The 19,798-nt window shown below is 47.2% G+C and overlaps 8 protein-coding genes across 8 annotated transcripts; 3 read left to right on the plus strand and 5 right to left on the minus strand.

The window, feature by feature from the left end:
- Window positions 1-840: 840 nt before the first annotated feature.
- Window positions 841-2,673, minus strand: BKA55DRAFT_602224 (Asparaginase/glutaminase). The gene is made up of 3 exons (XM_046196558.1): window positions 2,638-2,673; window positions 2,524-2,568; window positions 841-2,421 (listed from the first exon to the last, which is right to left on the minus strand). The coding sequence occupies exons 1-3, from the start codon at window positions 2,665-2,667 to the stop codon at window positions 1,090-1,092; spliced, it is 1,407 nt and encodes a 468-aa protein (XP_046056800.1). The 5' UTR covers window positions 2,668-2,673; the 3' UTR covers window positions 841-1,089.
- Window positions 2,674-4,947: 2,274 nt separating this feature from the next.
- Window positions 4,948-5,985, minus strand: BKA55DRAFT_588566 (cyclin-like protein; the record flags this gene model as incomplete). Its single annotated transcript, XM_046194814.1, has 1 exon — window positions 4,948-5,985. One exon carries the CDS (start codon window positions 5,983-5,985, stop codon window positions 4,948-4,950), a length of 1,038 nt encoding a protein of 345 aa, XP_046056801.1.
- Window positions 5,986-7,263: 1,278 nt separating this feature from the next.
- BKA55DRAFT_498283 (glycosyl transferase) lies at window positions 7,264-8,555 on the plus strand (the record flags this gene model as incomplete). Its single annotated transcript, XM_046186532.1, has 2 exons — window positions 7,264-7,593; window positions 7,650-8,555. The coding sequence occupies 2 exons, from the start codon at window positions 7,264-7,266 to the stop codon at window positions 8,553-8,555; spliced, it is 1,236 nt and encodes a 411-aa protein (XP_046056802.1).
- A 225-nt stretch (window positions 8,556-8,780) lies between these two features.
- On the minus strand, window positions 8,781-9,260 carry BKA55DRAFT_497467 (uncharacterized protein; the record flags this gene model as incomplete). The annotated part of the gene is made up of 1 exon (XM_046186473.1): window positions 8,781-9,260. One exon carries the CDS (start codon window positions 9,258-9,260, stop codon window positions 8,781-8,783), a length of 480 nt encoding a protein of 159 aa, XP_046056803.1.
- Window positions 9,261-9,850: 590 nt separating this feature from the next.
- On the plus strand, window positions 9,851-12,476 carry BKA55DRAFT_588569 (CoA-transferase family III domain-containing protein; the record flags this gene model as incomplete). Its single annotated transcript, XM_046194815.1, has 7 exons — window positions 9,851-9,985; window positions 10,726-10,730; window positions 10,948-11,104; window positions 11,155-11,186; window positions 11,244-11,370; window positions 11,419-11,923; window positions 11,971-12,476. The coding sequence occupies 7 exons, from the start codon at window positions 9,851-9,853 to the stop codon at window positions 12,474-12,476; spliced, it is 1,467 nt and encodes a 488-aa protein (XP_046056804.1).
- A 203-nt stretch (window positions 12,477-12,679) lies between these two features.
- On the plus strand, window positions 12,680-14,214 carry BKA55DRAFT_550423 (uncharacterized protein). Its single transcript, XM_046191270.1, has 2 exons — window positions 12,680-13,649; window positions 13,699-14,214. The coding sequence occupies exons 1-2, from the start codon at window positions 12,903-12,905 to the stop codon at window positions 14,191-14,193; spliced, it is 1,242 nt and encodes a 413-aa protein (XP_046056805.1). The 5' UTR covers window positions 12,680-12,902; the 3' UTR covers window positions 14,194-14,214.
- A 4-nt stretch (window positions 14,215-14,218) lies between these two features.
- Window positions 14,219-15,478, minus strand: BKA55DRAFT_700361 (uncharacterized protein; the record flags this gene model as incomplete). The annotated part of the gene is made up of 2 exons (XM_046200582.1): window positions 14,219-15,080; window positions 15,114-15,478. 2 exons carry the CDS (start codon window positions 15,476-15,478, stop codon window positions 14,567-14,569), a joined length of 879 nt encoding a protein of 292 aa, XP_046056806.1. The 3' UTR covers window positions 14,219-14,566.
- Window positions 15,479-18,576: 3,098 nt separating this feature from the next.
- BKA55DRAFT_683115 (uncharacterized protein) lies at window positions 18,577-19,515 on the minus strand (the record flags this gene model as incomplete). Its single annotated transcript, XM_046198457.1, has 3 exons — window positions 18,577-18,781; window positions 18,831-19,079; window positions 19,139-19,515. The coding sequence occupies 3 exons, from the start codon at window positions 19,513-19,515 to the stop codon at window positions 18,577-18,579; spliced, it is 831 nt and encodes a 276-aa protein (XP_046056807.1).
- Between the last annotated feature and the right edge of the window lie 283 nt (window positions 19,516-19,798).

The raw sequence follows: 19,798 nt of genomic DNA on the forward strand, positions 1-19,798 counted from the left end.
CAGGTTCTCTCTCAACCGTCATAGTGGATCGTGAAACTACCTATAGTCTACCGAGACGATCATCAGCAAGTATCAATCTCATCATCCGCCAACCATTAGAATTCTGTCATTCTATCATTGTATGGTCAATTTATGTCCTTTAAGCTTAATTTCATATACTCTTTGAGAGGTTGAGAAATTGCTATTTATATCTTTACCACCCTTTCTCGTACCTGAGAGAAAATCCATAAGTCACATCATGGGAAATATCAAACCCCAATTCCTTATGTGACACTCACTTATCACAATTATATGATGCAATCTCGCGAAAAGAATAGGTATGGATATCTTTCCGGATCTTTCTTGAACCCCGAGGCATCAACTCGGGCTTTTAACGACCCACACATCAAGGATCTTCAGTTGCAGCGAGCCCTGGCTCCCTCTCCAGACCCCCTTGTTGGACCGCTATTGCCTGATTTCGTGCCGTTTCGCTTGTGATTTTTTTTGCTTCTTCCGCTGTCACTTGTGCAGCTACCCGTAGTACACTACGAGTGCGTCGAGCAAGGGTTATCGACAAATCCAATACGTTGAGTATCTTGGCTTTTGGCATTTGCTCATATGTTGCTTTGAGAACCATCTAAGTTGTAATTTCAGTATATATGTTGAATACAATTAACTTTATTATACTCCTGCCTGTCAAGCACCGGAAAACAGGTTGCTGCATATAGCTTCATCGTCCCCTCGCATCAACTTTTATAAGCACAACAATGCAGAACAAAAAAGCAGATAGCCTCCCACCATTTTCGGTTGTATTAACCATTTTGCCACTCCAATTCAAGATGCCTCCCAGATGAAACAACGAAAAACGATCTTTGCAAAAAAAAAAAAAAAAAACAGATAGCCACACCCAATTTTTGACATTCGCTGAAAAGACAAAGAAAATGCGCCCTGAAGATCCAAACCGTTTTCTGATGCATGCGTAAGCCTCCGAATTGTATCGAGTTTCCCTATTTGATCGTGATCTTTTTGGAAGTTCCTCTAAAAAGGTACCGGTCCTGTTGGTAATATGTATCATGCCGTTGTGGTCTGAACCTTTGATCTTTTGCCCCTTTAGTGCACTCCCGTGTGCTCAAACAGGGCCCGGATGGCGTCGTTGTCCATTTTGGTCTCAAGCGCGAGTTGGAGTTGGATCCTCGCTTTTTGGGGGTTCAGGAAACCAGCTCCGATTCCTGCCTGACAGGGTCCCACGAAACCGCCTTCTGGCCGACGGCTTACTATCACGGGGATGTTGGTTTCATGGACTATGCGTCGAATCTCCTCCGTGCCTTTGGAAGTCCAAAATCCAGCTCCTAGGCCTGCGAGGACGATACCTCGTGCGCCGAGATCAACGGCCGCCTTGAACATGCCGACGCTGAGCTCCTGATAAGCGTAGAGGATGTCCACTTGAGGCAGTGCTGATGATCGAGGTCCGGACTGTAGTTTGAAATGGTGGTGGCCCAGAGGTCGTGATGGCGGATAAAAGAAGACGGGCTGGATATTGACAAATGTTCCCAGTAAGCCGCTATCCGGAGCTTGAAAAGCATCGAGATGGTTGGCGTTCACCTTTGTCGTGAAGCGAGCAGATCCAATGCGGTCGTTGATGGCAATCATGACTCCCCTGCCTCTGGCGTTCTCACTAGCAGCCAAAGTCACTGAAGATAACAAATTCATGGGCCCATCAGCGCTTATGGCCGTTGCAGGACGCATGGAACCCGTCACAACCACAGGTTTATCGCTCTGGATCGTGAGATCGAGGAAGAAAGCCGACTCATCCAGAGTGTCAGTTCCGTGCGTCACAACAGCGCCTTGTGTAGAAGGACTGTTGAGATCACGCTGAATTTGCTCCGCCAGCGCTTGCAACATGTCTGAACTCATGTCTATACTGTCTGTGTTGGCGAATTGAACGCCTCTCACGTTGGCAACATTGCACAGCTGTGGCACCGCATCAATGAGAGATTGAACGGTCAGCGCAGCTGATTGATATCCCGTCGTTTGGTCAGCTGAACTAGCAGATCCAGCGATAGTGCCCCCTGTAGCATAGATGGTAATATTTGGAAGATTCGGACTGAAGCAGTTAAACTCAGGGGTAGTTGAGATTTCAAAGGGAACACCAGTCTGTATTGGCGCTTTTTGTAGTGCTGAGAAGTGTGGTTGAAGATACAGCTCCTGAACAGGAGGGCCCAAGACCGAAGCGGCCCATGAGCCAAACTGGAGCAGCGCCGTTGAAGGGGCCAACACACTCAGGATAATTCGCCACAGGTAAGTCGTCCAAGAAGCCGATGATGAAGCCATCTTGATGGTCGACGAAGCAGCTGGTCCAGAGCAGTAAACAGGAGCAGTAGCGACCAAGGCGCGGCCGTGAAGCCGTTTAAAGCTGGGCATCATGATGTGTGATTCTTGAGTCTTTAGTTTAGACTTCCAGTATACTACCGTGGGACGCTTGTCCTTCTTTCTCGCCAGTCAAGGTCCAGCCTCAGGAAAGTGAGAGAGGGAGATTTAGATAACTATGAACCCAGCAGCGAATGTCCCATTCTTGTACTGCGCGTATGGCTAACTTAATCCATTTGCATTGGATTGTCTGTTTACAGTACAGTACAATTATTAGTCAATTTCTCCAACCTCGAGCTTCTGCTTCTGAGCACGGTGCATCGGCCCGTCAGACGAATCGCAGTCTATCTTACGACCCGTGACACTGAGCAGGGTATAGGCGTGGTCTGACATGGTTGCATTTCACGCATTTTTTGTTCTGCAGCAGCAAACAATTGATGAACTTCGCACCTCGTCCCTCGGCAAGGCCCTGGTGGTGATTGCATTTCGCGCCATTAGCCCAGGGTTCTCGTCCACTAAACATGGGGGAGCGGAGGGGGGGTCCCATGCTGTTATGGGGCAGACAACGGCTATGGAGAAGGGCATGAGCATGGGGGTAGGCAACGCAGACGGAATATGATGGATCAGTGCGAGTGGGAGTTGTAGTGAGTGGGTGCGTGCATGTGGTGGTGGTGATAAGTACAGTAGTGGATGGAGGGATGTGATGTGCAGTAGGGGAAATGGCTGAATAGCAGCCGAGAGAATGACGATTGCTGCAGGAAATATGTAGATGCCTTGCCTATTACGAGGTCATACTTTGGTGCTTATGTATGAAAATACCTTAAACATCCGCTGGTGTATCGTAAGTAAGTGAATCACCCTGTATGCAGCTATTCTGTTTTTTACTCAAGCCAAGACAATGACAGCCTGGTCAACTCGGCTCCGACAAGGGTGTCACTGGCACTTTGGTGTGCTCAAGGATGTTCGATAACTAATGAATGCCCTCCTGACAATTCCACGATTATCCGGTCCAGTCCAAATCCACCCTTACAGGTTTAGGTTCATGGTTTTATCAACGTTGCGTTGCGTTGCGATGCGATGCGTTGTGTTGTTGGCTTTGGCTAAGCGGGCATGCAACTAGAGTAGACGTGCGTAGCAAACAACATAATTATTATATTGACTCGTGACATGGCATGCACAATATGAGTACGTCATGCTATCAATGTCTCTTTTCTTGTCTTTTTATGTATCTTCTGAGTCAAGAGAGTCAAAATTCAAAAATAAAAACCTGGCTATCACACTTTATTACCTATCAAACATGGCCCAAAGCAGACACGACACTGCAACGCCAAGGTTACTCTGCACAAGATGCAAGACACACATGCACTGCACATGCTGTACAGGACAGCAACAGTTACAGGGTTCTCATTCTCTTTCTATCTGTGGGGCTTCCTAACCTGGCTTCTCATCCGATGCCCCGTAGACCCATTAGCCATGCCGTCTGAGGCAATTCTAAACATCCATATCCATACAGATACGGCATCTTGCCTTAGCCTAGCTTACAACACATGCCACTTTATTCCGGCGGCGCATTAGCATTGTATATGCCAGCATCATCTTGATCCATCCGGTCCTTCTCTAGCTGCGCTTCTCAATTCAGTGCTGCTGGCCCGAGTCTTTGCACCAGTTGGTCTTTTGCTTGAATTCCGGATTCGTTCACACCACTCGAGTACGATGGCGCAACACCATCTTACAATTCACATGATGTTGCTGACACGCACCTCATCAACTATGTACCCGAGTCTTTTTCATAGGTAGCTAGAACCTCTTGAAGGGCTGATTCCTCACGTCACACATACATATGGGAATAGCAGCGAGACATCCGGTGCTTTCTTCAGCTTCAGCTGCTGCATACCCTTATGCACGTACTAATACATACGCTGTGACACGCAAGGAAACAGCCTGCAACCTGCATCGTCAACCCGTAGAATGCCAAGACTACTATCAAAGGGTCCTCAGATCATAAAGAACGAACAGACCCCCCACGGCAAAAATCAAGCCTGGCTCTTGTTTCATAAACCCGGCCGGGTATATTGTTCCTTTTGTAGAGTAGAGGAGACTTATCTGCCCCGTCGAAGAAACATCAACAGCGGATCTGCATTAGAGCACATCCTAGCCTTCCAATAACGCTCTAGAGTGTAAATTTTCTTTCTTTTTCCTTGAAGAATGACAGGCAGCGATCCAAGGTCCCTCCCGCGGTTTCACGGCATTCCCGCCCCATCTATTCCCACCGCTGACGACAACTCATGCCGGCACTCAGAAGAGGCAATGCCAACTAGTTGCCAAGGGATTACAAAAATAAAAATAAAAGGTCTGAGTTTTACTGAGTTTACTTTAAGTTTTCAAGGCAGAACATCATTATATCTTCACAGACTTCCTTGGTTTCAATGTTTGTGTAAATTCAATACGCTGCTTACGGTCCACTCCGGGACTTCGCTATGTTTAGAAAAAGAGTAAGAAAAAAATACAAGGCGGCAATTTCTTAATAACATCCTTTAATGCCGGAACAACGTCATTCTAGACCATGATAGCACATGGAGCTCTAATAGCACATGGGCGCTCCTATGCCGCAGTAGCCGGTGCGAGCTTCTCCATGCTAGCCCCTCCCTCGAACCACTCCTTCGTGATGAGCTGCTCGCGGGCATGGTACAAGTGTTTGTAAGCAGTCTTGACTGTACCATCGCTGACACCCGCCTGCTTGGCTATAGGTAGTGAGCTGCGCGATTCTCCAACGATCTGGCACGCCATGTAGATACATGCTGCGGCAACGGATAGAGGCGATCGTCCTGCGAGTGCCGAAATGTTGTTGGCCCGCTCTGCCAGCAAGCGAGAGATCTTCGAGATTTTGTTCTGTTTCGTAAAACCAAGCTGAGACACATAACGACCGCAAAGATCCTCGGCACCCACTGATGTGTTTTCGTAGTTGGTGACTGTGTTGAGACCTGTGGCTTCGCCATCTTGCTCCTGCAGCTTCTGCAGAAAGCTCTGAAGTTGCTTGAAAACTCGGCCGACTTCCTTCTTGCTCACGCTAGTCAGGTTGAAGATTTCACGGAAGGTTCGAGGCACGTTGTTCTGCCGGCACGCGATGAAGATGCAGCCTGCAATCACAGCCTCTTGGGGTTTTCCCTTGAGGAACTTGTGCTTGTCCACGAGCTTGAAGATGTGCTTTGCAGCGTTGGATACGTTCGTGCCCATATTGATAGCTTCGCAGTAAGCAACAATCTCCTTGTAAGCTTGCATGAGGCCCTTCTGTGATTTGTCTTGGTTGGTGTTGTTTTGCGTCCTGGATAAAGCCTTGTGTGCCTTGGTCTCGGAAAAGGCTACAGTTGTCGCGAGTTGCTGACCCTCGACAAATTCATCCTGCGGGCCACCAACACGGCTGGGGTCGTCACCTCCCTGATCGTCGTTTGCAAAAGTTCGCCATTCTGATCTCGTATCAATGATTCTTGAGCCGACTACCATGCCGCAGTCTTCGCATACTGTATCACCGCTGGAGAACTCCTCGACTAGGTGGGGCGGACTGATGTTGCACTCGGGGCATACTAGGATGTTACTGAGGTCTTCCTCAAAAGCAGGCGCATCGCTGCCGTTAGGGGGCATCATTTGAGGCGGCACGTTCTGCCGTTTAGGTTGATGAGGATGTTTTGTTTGAAAACGAGATGCGGCGAAGTTAGGTGAGGAAGGGCGCTTTGTCCAATGGATTGTATGATAAGAATGACTAAGCGAGCTCTGACTGCGATGGCGTTTAGGCTCCAGACCTTGGGTAGGTAGGCAGCTTGATTAAATACCTTACCTGGCACAGCCCAGCTTCTGAATGAATCACAAAAGGAAAAGATTAAGGACAGTTATTCAGGTTGCGTTCGAAAATAAATAAATAAGATCGGCATTCAGTGCTAGAGTTCATAAGTGCGTACTGAAGAACAGGTGGTAGATTAGTACCTAGAACTACTTACGTGAGCACGTGATCTCTTTGTTGTTGCTGACAGATTCTGCAGAACCTTGGGGAAAGTTTACAAATTTTATTATTCCTACAAAGAAACCTTGAACAAATAAAGCTTCGAAGCAAGTTAGCTTGTTTTGTTCTCATACCTAGGCTTGGCTTGATTACTCCGTGATACTTATTCGTCCCTGCCTATTTAGGTACCTATGTAGGTAGTCCCTGAGCTGTCGATGCTTTGTCCTGAGCCTGACAGGCCAACTCAAACATGAAACTTACCCCAGACTTGATGATTCTGGATACGGATGCGCACATCTGTTTCCCCGGGCGGCCATTGATTCTTTTCACTCCATTCACCACAAATCTCTGGGTCGTCCCAAGCAAGCGTAGTCATCGCGACCTTAGGTAGGTACCCGAATATAGTAATACTTTGTTCCAGCCACGGCGGGGACTGTTCCCTGCCAAGACTTTAAGCTACTAGACTGTAAGCTCTCCCTTCGACGTCATTCCTTCAAGCTGTTTTTCACTTAAGGTAATTCGGGTAGTTCATCTCATGAAGTGTTGTCGAAGTTAGTCTTTGGTAATAGTAATACCGGTCTTGGCTCATATTTTAGCAGATTAAGATATAACCTCATCTCTCTATGTTAGATTTCATGGTACTCCATGATTAGGCCCATCATGAAATGTCTCTTTATTTTGTCCTCCTCCATCAACGATGCGCTAGAGTTTCTATTGTCCGAGGTCGGCCAATCATCAAGTGCCGAAGGACCACTCCGCAGTACGTACTTTCGACTCATTCACAAGTTGAGTCACTAGAACAAACATCTCAACATTAAACAAAGAAGAGTGATTCCCCGATCAACTCACCCACTGTGCTTGTTCGATTCTCTCCACCATCACTCTCTATCCAGGCCTCCCGGTCGTTCTAGCAAAGCACCAAGATGGCATCTCAATCCCAAGACAGTCGGCAAAATGCCCTCCCACCTGTCAATATCAAGCCTCTTCTCACCAAGCTCTGGCCTAACGAGTCTGCTGTCTCTCCTCAGGAGATTGCCGAGGCGATCTCACACTTTTTCACAAACCAGGTCACCGAGGCTCAAACAGCTTCTCTTCTCATGGCATTGCATTTCACAAAGCTTGATTTCAGAGCTGATGTTTTGGCTGAGTGTGCCCGTGTCATGCGAGAGGCTGCTGCACCTATTCCTGTAGAGGAGCTCAAGGAAGTCATTGAGCGAAGAGGGCGAAAGGAGGGAGGCTACAACGGTGGATTGGTAAGTAATCGGACCAAGTCTACTTCATTAATGAGCAATTGCTAACATAATCTCAGTGTGACATTGTTGGAACTGGAGGTGATGGCCATGATACCTTCAACATCAGCACCACCTCATCCATCCTGGCCTCAGCCTTGCTCATGGTTTCCAAGCACGGTAACAAAGCCAGCACTTCAAAGTCTGGCAGTGCTGACTTGGTCGCTTGCATGAAGCCTCAGCCTCCTATCATCAGCGCCGTCCGCCCTGACACTTTGGTCAAGGCTTACTCTGAGACTAACTACACTTTTCTATTTGCCCCTGTGTTCCACACTGGCATGCGCTATGTCGCACCCATACGCAAGCAACTCCCCTGGAGGACAGTTTTCAACAACCTCGGCCCCTTAGCCAACCCTGTTGAAGATGTCCTTGAAGCCCGTGTAATTGGTGTTGGCCGAAGGGATCTTGGCCCGGCCTTCGCTGAGGCGCTGTGCATGGCTGGGTTCAAAAAGGCTCTCATCATCTGCGGCGAGGAAGAGCTTGATGAAGTCAGCTGCGCTGGTAACACTCTATGCTGGAGGGTCAACGAGACCAGTGCTGGAAGGCTCGAGGTTGAGCACTTCACCGTGCACCCGAGCGACTTTGGTCTGAGCACCCATCCCCTGGATACAGTGTCATCTGGTAAAGAACCCTCCGAGAATGCACAGATCTTGTCTCGAATTCTGCACAACGAGTTGCCTGACGATGACCCGATTCTTGAGTTTGTTCTCCTCAACACTGCGGCTTTGCTCGTCACATCAGGTATCTGCGAGTCTGATACCAGCAACATGGGTGAGGGGGATGACGGCAAGGTTATCACTGAGCGCGGCCCTGGTGGGCAGCGCTGGAAAGAGGGTATTCGAAGAGCTCGCTGGGCTCTCAAGAGCGGTGAAGCCTGGAGACAGTGGGAAAAGTTTGTCAAGGTCACAAATGAGATCGGCGCTTGAGATAGGAATATATTATTACGACTGAAAATGTCATCATACATAAAGGCTTCATTCTCATTACACCTCTGACATGCCAAAGATCTTTCCCGTCTTCTCAACGCCGCTGCTCCATGGTATAAATAATTCCAGTCTTTGTATAAAGTTATGTAGAGATACGCTGGTATATGTGTCGTGATTGTGGGTTTTGCTTCATGGTCCATGCTTCATGCTTTGAGCTTGTTGTATTTAAAAAGCCCTTCCTATTGCTGGCGAAGCTGGGCTTGTTGTTGATGTTGATGTCGTTGGTGAAAGAGGAGAGTAGGGGTTTGTTGAACTTGATGAGAAAGATTGTGGTTGAGGTCGGGACGAGGAGGATCCTGCGTGAGTCTGTATTCTCGAGCGATCGACTCCTGGGTGGCTTCGCATCAGTGTTGATTTGTTTCGCTGAATATCAGCTTCGTATGCTTTCCAGTCAGTCCTGAGACTTGTGTTGCGATCTTCTTCTTCAGTGTCGTTCTCATCTTCCTGTCGCACAGTCGCTCGTGAAGAGGCGCGACTTTGTAGTGACTTTCGAATTATCTTAGATCGCTGAAAATCTTCCTTTTCGTTCTTTTCTAGCCCTGACTTTGTGCGCTTCTTCTTGCCGAGAGAGAAAGAAGGAGATCGTTCTTCACGTTGGTATTGGCGTGGTTTGACCCACGAGTATAAATAACTGAGAATAGGCATGATGATACGAGAGGAAAACAAAAGAAAGAGAACGAATGAGAGGACGAACAAGAGATCGATAGCCGGCCAGTTGCCTACTTTAATATTTTGACAGAAGATATCGGTAATTATAATAAGATTTCAAGCCTTCCGTGAATGGGCGGGGATATCCTGGGGAACCACATGCCATGAATGGATGATCCTAGGAACGGGTAAACGGTTACGTGCCGTGCAATGCCACGTAACTACGGGGAGGGTTATGATATGTTAGTTCATGGCAGAAGCTCTGTTATCCGTAGGCCAAAGGTTAGTTGATCTTTGCCCTGGCTGGACTGATCTGTGTATGGTGTGGTTAAGGGCGCACAGCGGCTCGCACACTTGAGGCGCGGTTCTATAAATGGGAGTGAGCCGGGGTCGAGTGATTGATATATCTTTCAGGGTCCAAGACAAGGTCTCTTCACGAGCAAAGACGCTTAATTCTGGTTGATGGAATTGACAAACGGTTAGTTCAGGTCACGGCATGTTTCAGGTCTATCTTTGGAGTAGATCTCTTCCGAAGTCCGTTTCTAGACTTCCATCGATGCATGAAATCACGATAGAAAAATAGAAGCATGGGACGGCAAGCAAGGATCCAAATCCCATGGCTATTTCAGAATGCAAAACTCAGCAGCCAAGACCAAACCACAAGCCCTGCTATCCCCAATGGGAGCAACCCCCAAGCACCAATACGAGCCGGTGGTGGCTATGTCGAGCCTATAATCGGACGAGATATTGACATGGACAAGACTTTGAACGGGATGCAGCTAGCGATTGGAATTTAATGTGAGACACAACATGATAAAAATCTATTACATAACGACGGTACAACAGAATCTTTACAGGCTCAGCTGATAATTATAATATCTTGCGGGTTCAAGTTGAGAAAGAATCTTTTCGTGAGGGTTCACTTTTCGCTGAGAGGGGAGTGTGGCTGAAGCATCACCAGTTTGCTACTAAGTTATTGATCGACAATGCTGCGCCCGACTGAGACGTATTACACTGTCGCAATCTCACGGGCTCAGTCCTCTGGAAAGAACTGTAACCATTAAACACTGCTCATATTCTTCTAACGGTTATCGTGCCTTCAAGCCTCATGGGTACCGATCAAATCCAAGCAGACTAATTTGAGCCAGGCCCTGGATATGAACCTAACGATCTAGCAGCATGACCTTCTGAATACAGCATGTTACACACCTTCTCATTCAACCATATGGAATGGTCTTGATAACTTCTTCTTTGGTGATTAGCTCACCATCAATTACACGGCGAAACTCCAACGTTGCCGATAATGCGAATACATATTGTCAGCCATCAATTAAACCCAGGTTCACATCGTGATCAATTACCACATGGAGACCATCGCTAATCGTCGGAGCCGAGAAGCTCCAGCAACGGCAAAATGTCACTCGGCACCGAATGCATACTGATTGGCCATCTTCCCCAAAAGCCGAGGTGCAATCCCCGCATGAAGCTCTTTGTTAAAGCTCAATTAGACTACAAGCTCAACGCACAATTCCGAACTCCCGTAGCTACCCATCCGGTTCCGATGACCGGTATCAACATCTCAAGTATCAGTCTATATACATATCTACATACCGTTGCACAAGGTCTTGAGTCTCGCGACTCAGTTGCTTAACTTGGTTCATATTTAGCTCTGCCAAGCTGACAGTCTGCTGAGGATGGGCTTGTTCCTTGCTGCTCGATCCCTGAGGTCTAAGCCCGTCAATAGCTGTGCACATGGACTGCGCCGGTACTCAAGTGCCGTAAAAACCGGACTCCCCCTTGAGGGCATTCGCGTGCTGGACATGACCCGAGTTTTAGCGGGCGTAAGTCGAGCTCTTGCATGAACATTGTTGACAAATGCTGACCTTCATAGCCTTATTGTACTCAGATTTTGGGTGATCTTGGGTAAGTCTACTAATGTCATCAATTACCCTCGCCGTTTTAACATGGCCGAATGCGCAGCGCTGAGGTGATCAAGATCGAGCATCCTGTTCGCGGCGATGATACCAGAGCTTGGGGACCTCCATATGCCAAATACAAGGATGGGTCCTCTGCCAAAGGCCCTGGAGAGTCTGCCTACTTCTTGGGGGTAAGTTTGTGCCTCATCTATACTGAACTTGTCTCATAACGTCTGCAGGCAAATCGGAACAAAAAGTCATTGGGCTTGTCCTTCCAACACAAAGAAGGAGTCGATGTTCTTCATAAACTTGCTGCAAAATGCGACGTCTTGGTCGAGAACTACCTCCCCGGAACTCTAAAGAAGTATTCCATGGACTATGAGACCCTGCGCAAGATTAACCCAGGTCTCATATATGCCTCTATTACAGGCTATGGCCAAACAGGGCCGTATTCCAACCGCGCTGGCTACGACGTTATGGTTGAAGCTGAATTTGGTCTGATGCATATTACTGGAGAGCGGGACGGCCCTCCAGTCAAGGTTGGCGTCGCGGTAACTGACCTGACGACTGGTCTCTACACCAGCAACAGCGTTATGGCGGCGCTTCTGGGACGGGCCAAGTCAGGAAAAGGTCAACATATCGATGTCGCACTGAGTGATTGCCAAACAGCGACATTGGCCAACATCGCCAGCAGCTGTTTAGTTAGTGGAAAGAAGGATTCTGGCCGCTGGGGCACAGCTCATCGTAAGTCTGAATCTCCCGAAAAAGAATATTAATGCTAACTCAGAAAGCTTCCATTGTCCCATACAAGTCTTTCGAGACCAAAGATGGGGGTATTCTGTTTGGTGGAGGCAACGATCGGCTGTTCGGTGTTCTCTGCGATGGTTTAGGTCAACCGCAGTGGAAGGAAGACGCGCGATACAAAACCAACGCTGATAGAGTCGAACATCGAAACGATCTAGAGGCCAAGATTGAGGCAATTACAAAACTCAAGACAACCCAAGAATGGCTTGAGATCTTCGAAGGCAAGGGTATGCCCTACGCTGCCATCAATGACGTCCAGGGGACGCTCAACCACGAGCATACAAAGGCCCGCAACATGGTTGTCGAGATGGAACACGACGAGTGCGGCCCTCTAAAAATGGTCAACACACCTATAAAGCTGTCGGAAACTCCTCCAACGATTCGCAGCGCGCCGCCTATGTTGGGTCAGCATACTAATGAAGTGCTACAAGAGCATCTTGGGCTGAGTAAAACTGATATTACTGCATTGAGAGAAAAGGGAATCGTCGGATAGAACACGTACAGATAAATCATGAAGCGCGAAAAAGAAAAGAAAAACACTTGAGTACTTCAACTTCCAGGTCTCCAGCTGTTTTAGTGGTTGTGAACAATGGCAGGAACTAAACTGAACACCCAGGGTGGTTCTTGCCTTGCTTGATGAAAGTACTCCACGTGACCACACGTGTCACTGATTCGAATTGAACATCTCACTTTGCCATCTAAATTCATTGTTTCCAATTTCAACAATAGTTGACTTTGGCAATCCCGTTCTCAAATAGCTCTTATTCCATATGGCAATCAGCCCTGGAACAGGACCTTCCTCTCATTTTGCAGTCTTTTTTACAGTTTTGGACGTTGACTGTTCCGCGACAGTTACGGACTTTGACATCAGCCCACGAATGATCACTAACAAACCATCTTAAAGAGGACGAGAATATACATGATGGACCAAGACACACAACAATTACGCGTCGAATCCCCGAAATCCATTGATCAAGATGTCACGATGGAGGGCATGTCTGTCAAAGATGTCGTTTCAATGCCGCCGGCACCAAAACTCTCATACACACTCCAGTTCTCATCAGAGAGCTCAGTCATCCTGAACCGTCTCAAGAGCGATTCCCAAACAGACGGTAATGGGAATGCCAGAGAGAACGTCGTCGCGCACTTGAAAGACACATTGACTATGCCGACACCTACTAAAGCCAAAGGCCAATCCTCACTATCACTCTCTCTCAATGCAGGTGTGAAACGAAAACGAGAAGAGCCGTCGGAAAAGATTGATCTGACTCAAAGTACTATCCCTTTCCCATGGAAAGGCCCCTCTCCAAATCAAAAAGCTACTATCGAGGCTCAGCATACCAGGGAGGAAACCCGATGTTCAATGTGTGATGGTTCTGCTCAAGTTTCCTCCTTAGTCACATGCATCAGATGTCTTGCATCTTGGCATCAAAAGTGCCATTCTCCTTTGATCAGGGATGAGGATATGTCTTCTGCAAACTTCACCTGTGCGGGCTGCATTGCGGGCAGAGAGCAGACAGTCAAGCTCAGAGGCAGAGTTAGCCAGCAGCGGCAACATGAGATCGATCGGCTTCGACGAAAACGTCTGTCTGCTCTCCCCAAGGGCGTTGTTCCTGCAAAACCTCATCTTGTGGGGTTTGGTGCTGGCCGGGCTTCGGATATCTCAGTAAGTACTACGACACTCGAGAAGGATAGCATGACTCACGTTACGATAGCGAGCAGAATACTTTGAATCGATGCCAAAGACGGATCTCCTTAACATTTTATCGTTATGCGATCAGCTGAAGCCAAACCTTCTTGTTGATGTACTTGTATCAATCTCAAAACGGCATCCTGAAATGCCCATGTTCGATTCGCCAGACTGGGTCAGTCAATTATTAAACACCTCTCGCCCTCCTAAAACAAAGCATGACGAGAAACCTCGACATGGTCATGTCCTTGTCAACAGAGCAGCAAAGCCGAAGCAAAAGACTACGAAGAAGATCCTCAAACGCACTCGGGTCATAGAAGTCATTACAAGTGCGCCAGAGGAAGATAATGTTGATATTCTGCCGCCAACTTGGGCAAAGGCTGGCCAGGGGTTATACTCCCAATTACTACCTGACACGGAAGACAGGTCACTTCTCATGGATGAGAACGACGAAGAATCGTTCAGTCACTTTTTGGTCGATGGAGCTGGGCGTCAGATCATGGAACCTGTGGGTGCTTAATGGGAAAAGAGCAGGCGCTGGTTTTTTTTTTTTTTTTTTTGGTTTTTGGTTTTTGTTGGTGGTCCTCTTTCAGCTAATTCGGGAAAAGGTTCGAAGTCAGTTTAGACCTAGGAGTTGTTCAAGGGAAATCTCATTCATTAATAATCATCACTAAACACAAACTCAAGGCCGAGGAAACATGATGCGTTCAAGTTTTAGCGTTATCATATGAATTATTTAATTTTGTGATGAGAAACAGAAAACATCGAGACAGACGAGTGGGATTATCCGGTAATCCCCATCAAAGAAAAACATTCCAGTTCCAGGTCATCCTCCATCCATTACATATTACACCGTGAGTACCCAACTATTCGTCCATATCATTTTTGGCCGCTTAGCAGTTGCATCCGAAGATACCCTTGAGGCTGACGTGGATGCTAGCGACGATGCGAATGAGGCCCTGGATCTTGAGAGAAGCACAAGCTCCGACCTTGTTGACAAAGAGAACGGTGTCCTTGACAATGCAGAAACCAACGAGACCGTTGACGTAGCCACCGATGCTACCACGGACATCGACGTAGTTCTTGCAGCCCTTGGAGCAGTAAGAGACACAGTCATAGACCTGGCAGTTGCCGAGACCGAGGAAGCAGGTGATGCTCTTGACGAAGTCAACAACAGCGTAGACGAGACCGCCAGTGACGCTGCCAGGGCGAACAGCATATCCGTACTTGTTGGTGTTGAAGAGGGCGACGGCATCAGCGCTGCTCTCGAGGTAGAGACCGGCAAGACCACCACAGACAGTCTTGAGGCTGGCGCTCAGCTGGCCCTTGACGTTGATGGCAGCACCGCCATAGAGAGCAACCTCGGCGCCAATGGAGAGAGGAGCAAGGAAGACAGTGTTCTTGAGGCTGGCCTAGCAGTAGGCGTGCTTGGTATCGTACTTGACGATCTTGTAGGGAGAAGCAGCACAGTAAGTGCCGAGCTTGACGTCAACACCGGCGCTGGCGTAGACACTGGCGCCGGGCTTGGGCCAGCAGCCGGAAGCCTTCTTACCAGCGCACTTCTTGGCCTTGCCATCCCAGGACTGGCCAGGAGGGCATGAGCAGGCCTTGGTCCAGGGGCAGTAGGACATGGCACCAGGGCAGGAGAAGGTGGTGCGAGCCTCAAGGTTGTTGGAGTCGGAGCGGATGGTGAAGTCGCTAGAGGAGATGTTGGATGTGGTGTCGAGGAGGGCATCAGGGGCGGGGATGGCAGAAGCCATAGAGGCCATCGAGGCCAGAGTGACGAGGAAGTTGGAGAAGTACATTTTGATGATGTAGGAGATTTGGCAGTAAGATAGAGAGTGTTTATTTGTTTGAAATGGTTGTAAGAAGTGAAAGAATGTTAAATATGCCTTTGAGGCTTTGTTGAAGCGAATGTAAGCTGAAGAGGTTGATAGAAGAGAGAGATGCTGATGAGAAAGAGTTAATTGTACAGGATATCCAGACTGTTTATATAGCCATCATGAGTTCTTTCTATGAAGCCGAGGATATTTTTATCACATGGTCACTGCGAAGTCTTCAAGACGGCTCAGTCCTCAATGTTACATTACAGACTCCGTATTTCCCTGCTAGTCAGGCGATGCCGGTGATAGTGTCGAGAGGTCCAAGCACAAGCTGAGTCTGGACGTTTTTCGGCCAAGATCAAGCTGATAGATGGAGATGCTTGCGAGGGGCTAACCAGGAGTAGGCTGGTGTGAGTTCACGGAATGACCTTGGCTGGCTTGATATTCGATGTGCATGTTGTTGACGAGTTATGCAGACACTTGGGTACGGGCTGTTGGTCGAGTCTGAATTGTTGTCGAGATGAGGGGGCTATCATAGAGCTTCAGTGATATTATACTGAGAAGAAGCTCTGTCGTTGATATCCATAATACTGGTTATTGGGACAGACATTGTTGAGTCTTCACATTAAGCAATATATTACAGCAAGAACCGAGTCTCAATCTCAAACTTCACTCGATAAGCATAACTTAGTCCTCCATTGATCATCCCCGTTGAAACAAAGATCAAGTCCGTTCGACGTTCTGCCCACAAGTAAACTCCGATCGGAAGTCGGCTTGGTAAATTAGATTCCACCAAAAAGGAGGTTTACCTGCATAGTCACAGATACAATGTTTCATTTCTCGGGCCGCGCTGGTCCATCCAAGAAATCAGCTCACCACTTACCCAAAGAGGCAAAGCTATCACGACGAGGCGTTTCTTTAATTTAACCAACAGCATGTTTCAGGCCTGAGAAAGCTGCACTGCACAATTCAGCTGAGTTTTTTGTCCCGAAGGAAGATATCAAGGACTGGCCTTGGAGAAAACTGCAAGAGTGAGTTGTTTATGTGTCTCTATTTTAAGATGTGTGGGGATGTGGTTTATGTGATACAATTATATCCGAGGTTTATGGAGGAGGGGAGGCTTTTGGGGTTGTGGAGTTGAAACATTTGCTGGGATGTTTTGACCTTCGGCAGATCGACAGTGTTTTCTTCCCTGTTGATGATTTTTTTCCCTGTCGTGATCTGTCAAGCTGAGGTTCTGTTCGGGTGCTTCCGATATCGTGCTATAGTAGAGCCAGTGTTATCATAGCAGCAACTTGGTAATGTAACATGATGACGTTGTGTTTTACAGCACGTCCAAACCTTCATGGTATTAGCTTGTAAACTCAATATGTGAGATCTCTTTCAAACTCAGCCCTCTGGGCAATTCTTCAGGGCGCATCATTGAGCTGCACCAGCCAAACCGCACGCATAAGTCTTGGTAGTGGATCATCAAAGAACAGCTACAGATCTAGAAGCAGTCTTTCTCCCAGAAGAGAATATTCACTTGCAGCTCCGAGGTTTCAGGCTCTGGTAGCCCATAGCTAAATAGCGGCTCATGCACGGTTCATTGTTGGTGGCAGCGGTGATGGCTTTAGCGATCGTTTCTGACTTAGGAGCTGGGTTTGTTTTAGTACATATCCACATGGACCATCCTTGTTGGCAATCATGTTCTGCGTTGTTTTGTTTCTATATGTCAATGGTTTAAGGTTTCTTCAGCACGCACCGTCAGGCGAGAGGACATGATTATTGACCTGAAGGGTTCTTGAGACCATGCTCTCGTGTTCCCGATGTTGACTGTACTACGTACTGATAGTTTTGAGTGTAAGTCATGACTCTTGAATGGGTCCCATGACTCCATCTTGGACAATGAACTATCGGCATCCACCAGAATTCCAAATATACCTTATTTGCGCTTATTTCCACCCGTAACACTGTTTCTCGGTGATTCCGCCCAAGTAAAGTAACACAGCACTAGATAAAAACAGTTTTATCAAATCTGAAGAAGCGATTGTGAGATAAATATGAACGCAGAATGCCCAACAAGTCAGACGCAGCATGCATCAGGTATTGAATCACACGACAGTGATAGAAGGGAAATACGAAAGTTACTATTGTCAGTCATTTAAGAGAACAAAGCAGTGTGTTCTCTTGATAATGGATGTCAGTTTTGTTCAAAAACTTCGAGAAGCATACCCTATACTCGCTGATCTAGCGCTTGATTGAACATACATGAAAGAGCATAAAATCTATCATCTGTCTATGTAAGTCATGCATGGTATCACATCAGCAATTTGATGCTGAAATACCCTCCTCCTAATATTAGGGCTCTTAACTACCAGATGAATAAATTCCCTCCTATCAAAGCCATTACTGTTTAATATAAACCAGGGATCCCAAGTGTTATTGAACTGTGTTTATCCTACTGCATTGTCTTGCGACCTGATCTAATCTATTACTAACCCGCCGACTTATTCAGTTAGATCTCAAGGTTTAAGGCAGCAGCTGTATGATCTGCTGAGACTTAATATTAAGGTTATTATGGTTTTTTTTTTTTTTTTTTTTTTTTTTTTTTTTTTTTGGGCGTAATATATGATACCTTATATTATATTATGTAAAAAAACAAACACTCTTATTGTGTTATCTTGCCTGTATACCTTTGGCCTCACTTTTTGTGCTGCTAGATTGGTATTTTGATATTGAAATAAACCAGGGATACTTGATGTACTCAGGAATCGCTTTACAAGTCCCCGCAACACTAAGAACTCGTAGGTTGAACTTATCATGGATTTATATTCGCATAACAGAAGCAGGTTCGATGTGGTTGATTCAAGAAAATTTATTCATGAGTTGTGGTCTTTGCCACATACAGATTGTTTTGCTTGCTCCTCTTGCCTGCCTTAGCACTAAAGACAAGAACATTACCTCCGCGTTTATACTCCGCTCTGTGTTCCAATATGTATGGATACTGCAGATGCAATAAATGGGATACGTGGTTCAACACATATCCCACAGCTTGTTCTTTCATTTTCCTCCTTCCAAACAACAAGGAAATTCATAACTCATGAGACCGAAACACAGGTCCAGCCTCGCTTTTCCAAAGCTATCTGCCGCGAGTTGAACCACCAGGGTCCGCTTCGACCCCTTCTATGTCCCCTGGTAGATAGCCATCGACGTCGAAGCATCTGTCGGTGTCCCCAGGAGCACATACGGGCCCAGCACTCGACAATTCGTTGAGACAGAACAACATGAACAAGATCCCATCCCCTATGACCAATTAGTCTATATCACTTGTTGCATGTTGAAGGGCACTTACAAGATAGCAGAGACGAGACCTAGTACAGGTGCACCAGTTTGTGAAAGAGGCAGGCCCCAGTACGTGTAGTCTGACGGGAACACGCTCTCCGCTGCAAGGAAACATACTAGACTGCCGAGAAGCACTGACGCTGTGAGTGTCCGGAGCAGGACTGCGGGACCGGACCAGGGTCTGTCGTGGTGCACGATAGACCACATGCCAAGGCCTACATCACAGGCCAGAGCCGCAATGAGAATAAACGCCTTGATGCTACAAATCTTAGTCAGTCTGTGGCTCTTACTATGATGATCTAGAGATGTGACGCATACCCATGGCTGGAAACTGCAGCTCCAGAATACGAAACAAGAAAGATGGCCAGCATCAAAATGACAAGCAGACATGAAACAATCTGCATAAAATCCACCGCGACCCTAACAGCTCTGACAACAGCACCCGCCGGCTCCTCAACTTCTTCAGGTAGAGGCGTAAGTAGCGGCGTGAGTTCCCTTGCAATTGGTGTAGTTGATAGCCGCGGGAGAGATCTCGGCCTCGTGACGATGCTGAGGTTCAGAGGTGGTGGTCGAGTTCCTTTACGCATGTCGTCGGTTTCTTCGGTGAGGAATGATGTGAGAAGGTTGATGCCAGTTGCTGATGTGAAGGTTGAGTAGGAATCTCGATCCCTTAAGTCGATGAACTTGCTAAGCATGAAGAAGTATAATGAGGTCAATGAGGTATAATGAATGAATGAATGAGATGGCGATTTGATCGGAGGCGTCGATAATGTTGTATTTGTAATGAGAGAAAGAGTAAAAGAAAAGAAAGAATGAATACTAAAACAATCAAAAACGAAAGAATAAAATGAATTGATCAAGAATAATGAAAGACCGAAAACAATGAGGAACAACCGAAATAATAAAAGAAGAAAAAGAACGAATTCAAGCGATGTTTTCTTGTCATGTCTTGACCTCTCCCTTTGGCGCGCGCCAGTT

Source organism: Fusarium redolens (genome assembly GCF_020744475.1).
Source record: "Fusarium redolens strain MPI-CAGE-AT-0023 chromosome Unknown BKA55scaffold_1, whole genome shotgun sequence".
Lineage (NCBI taxonomy): Eukaryota > Fungi > Ascomycota > Sordariomycetes > Hypocreales > Nectriaceae > Fusarium > Fusarium redolens.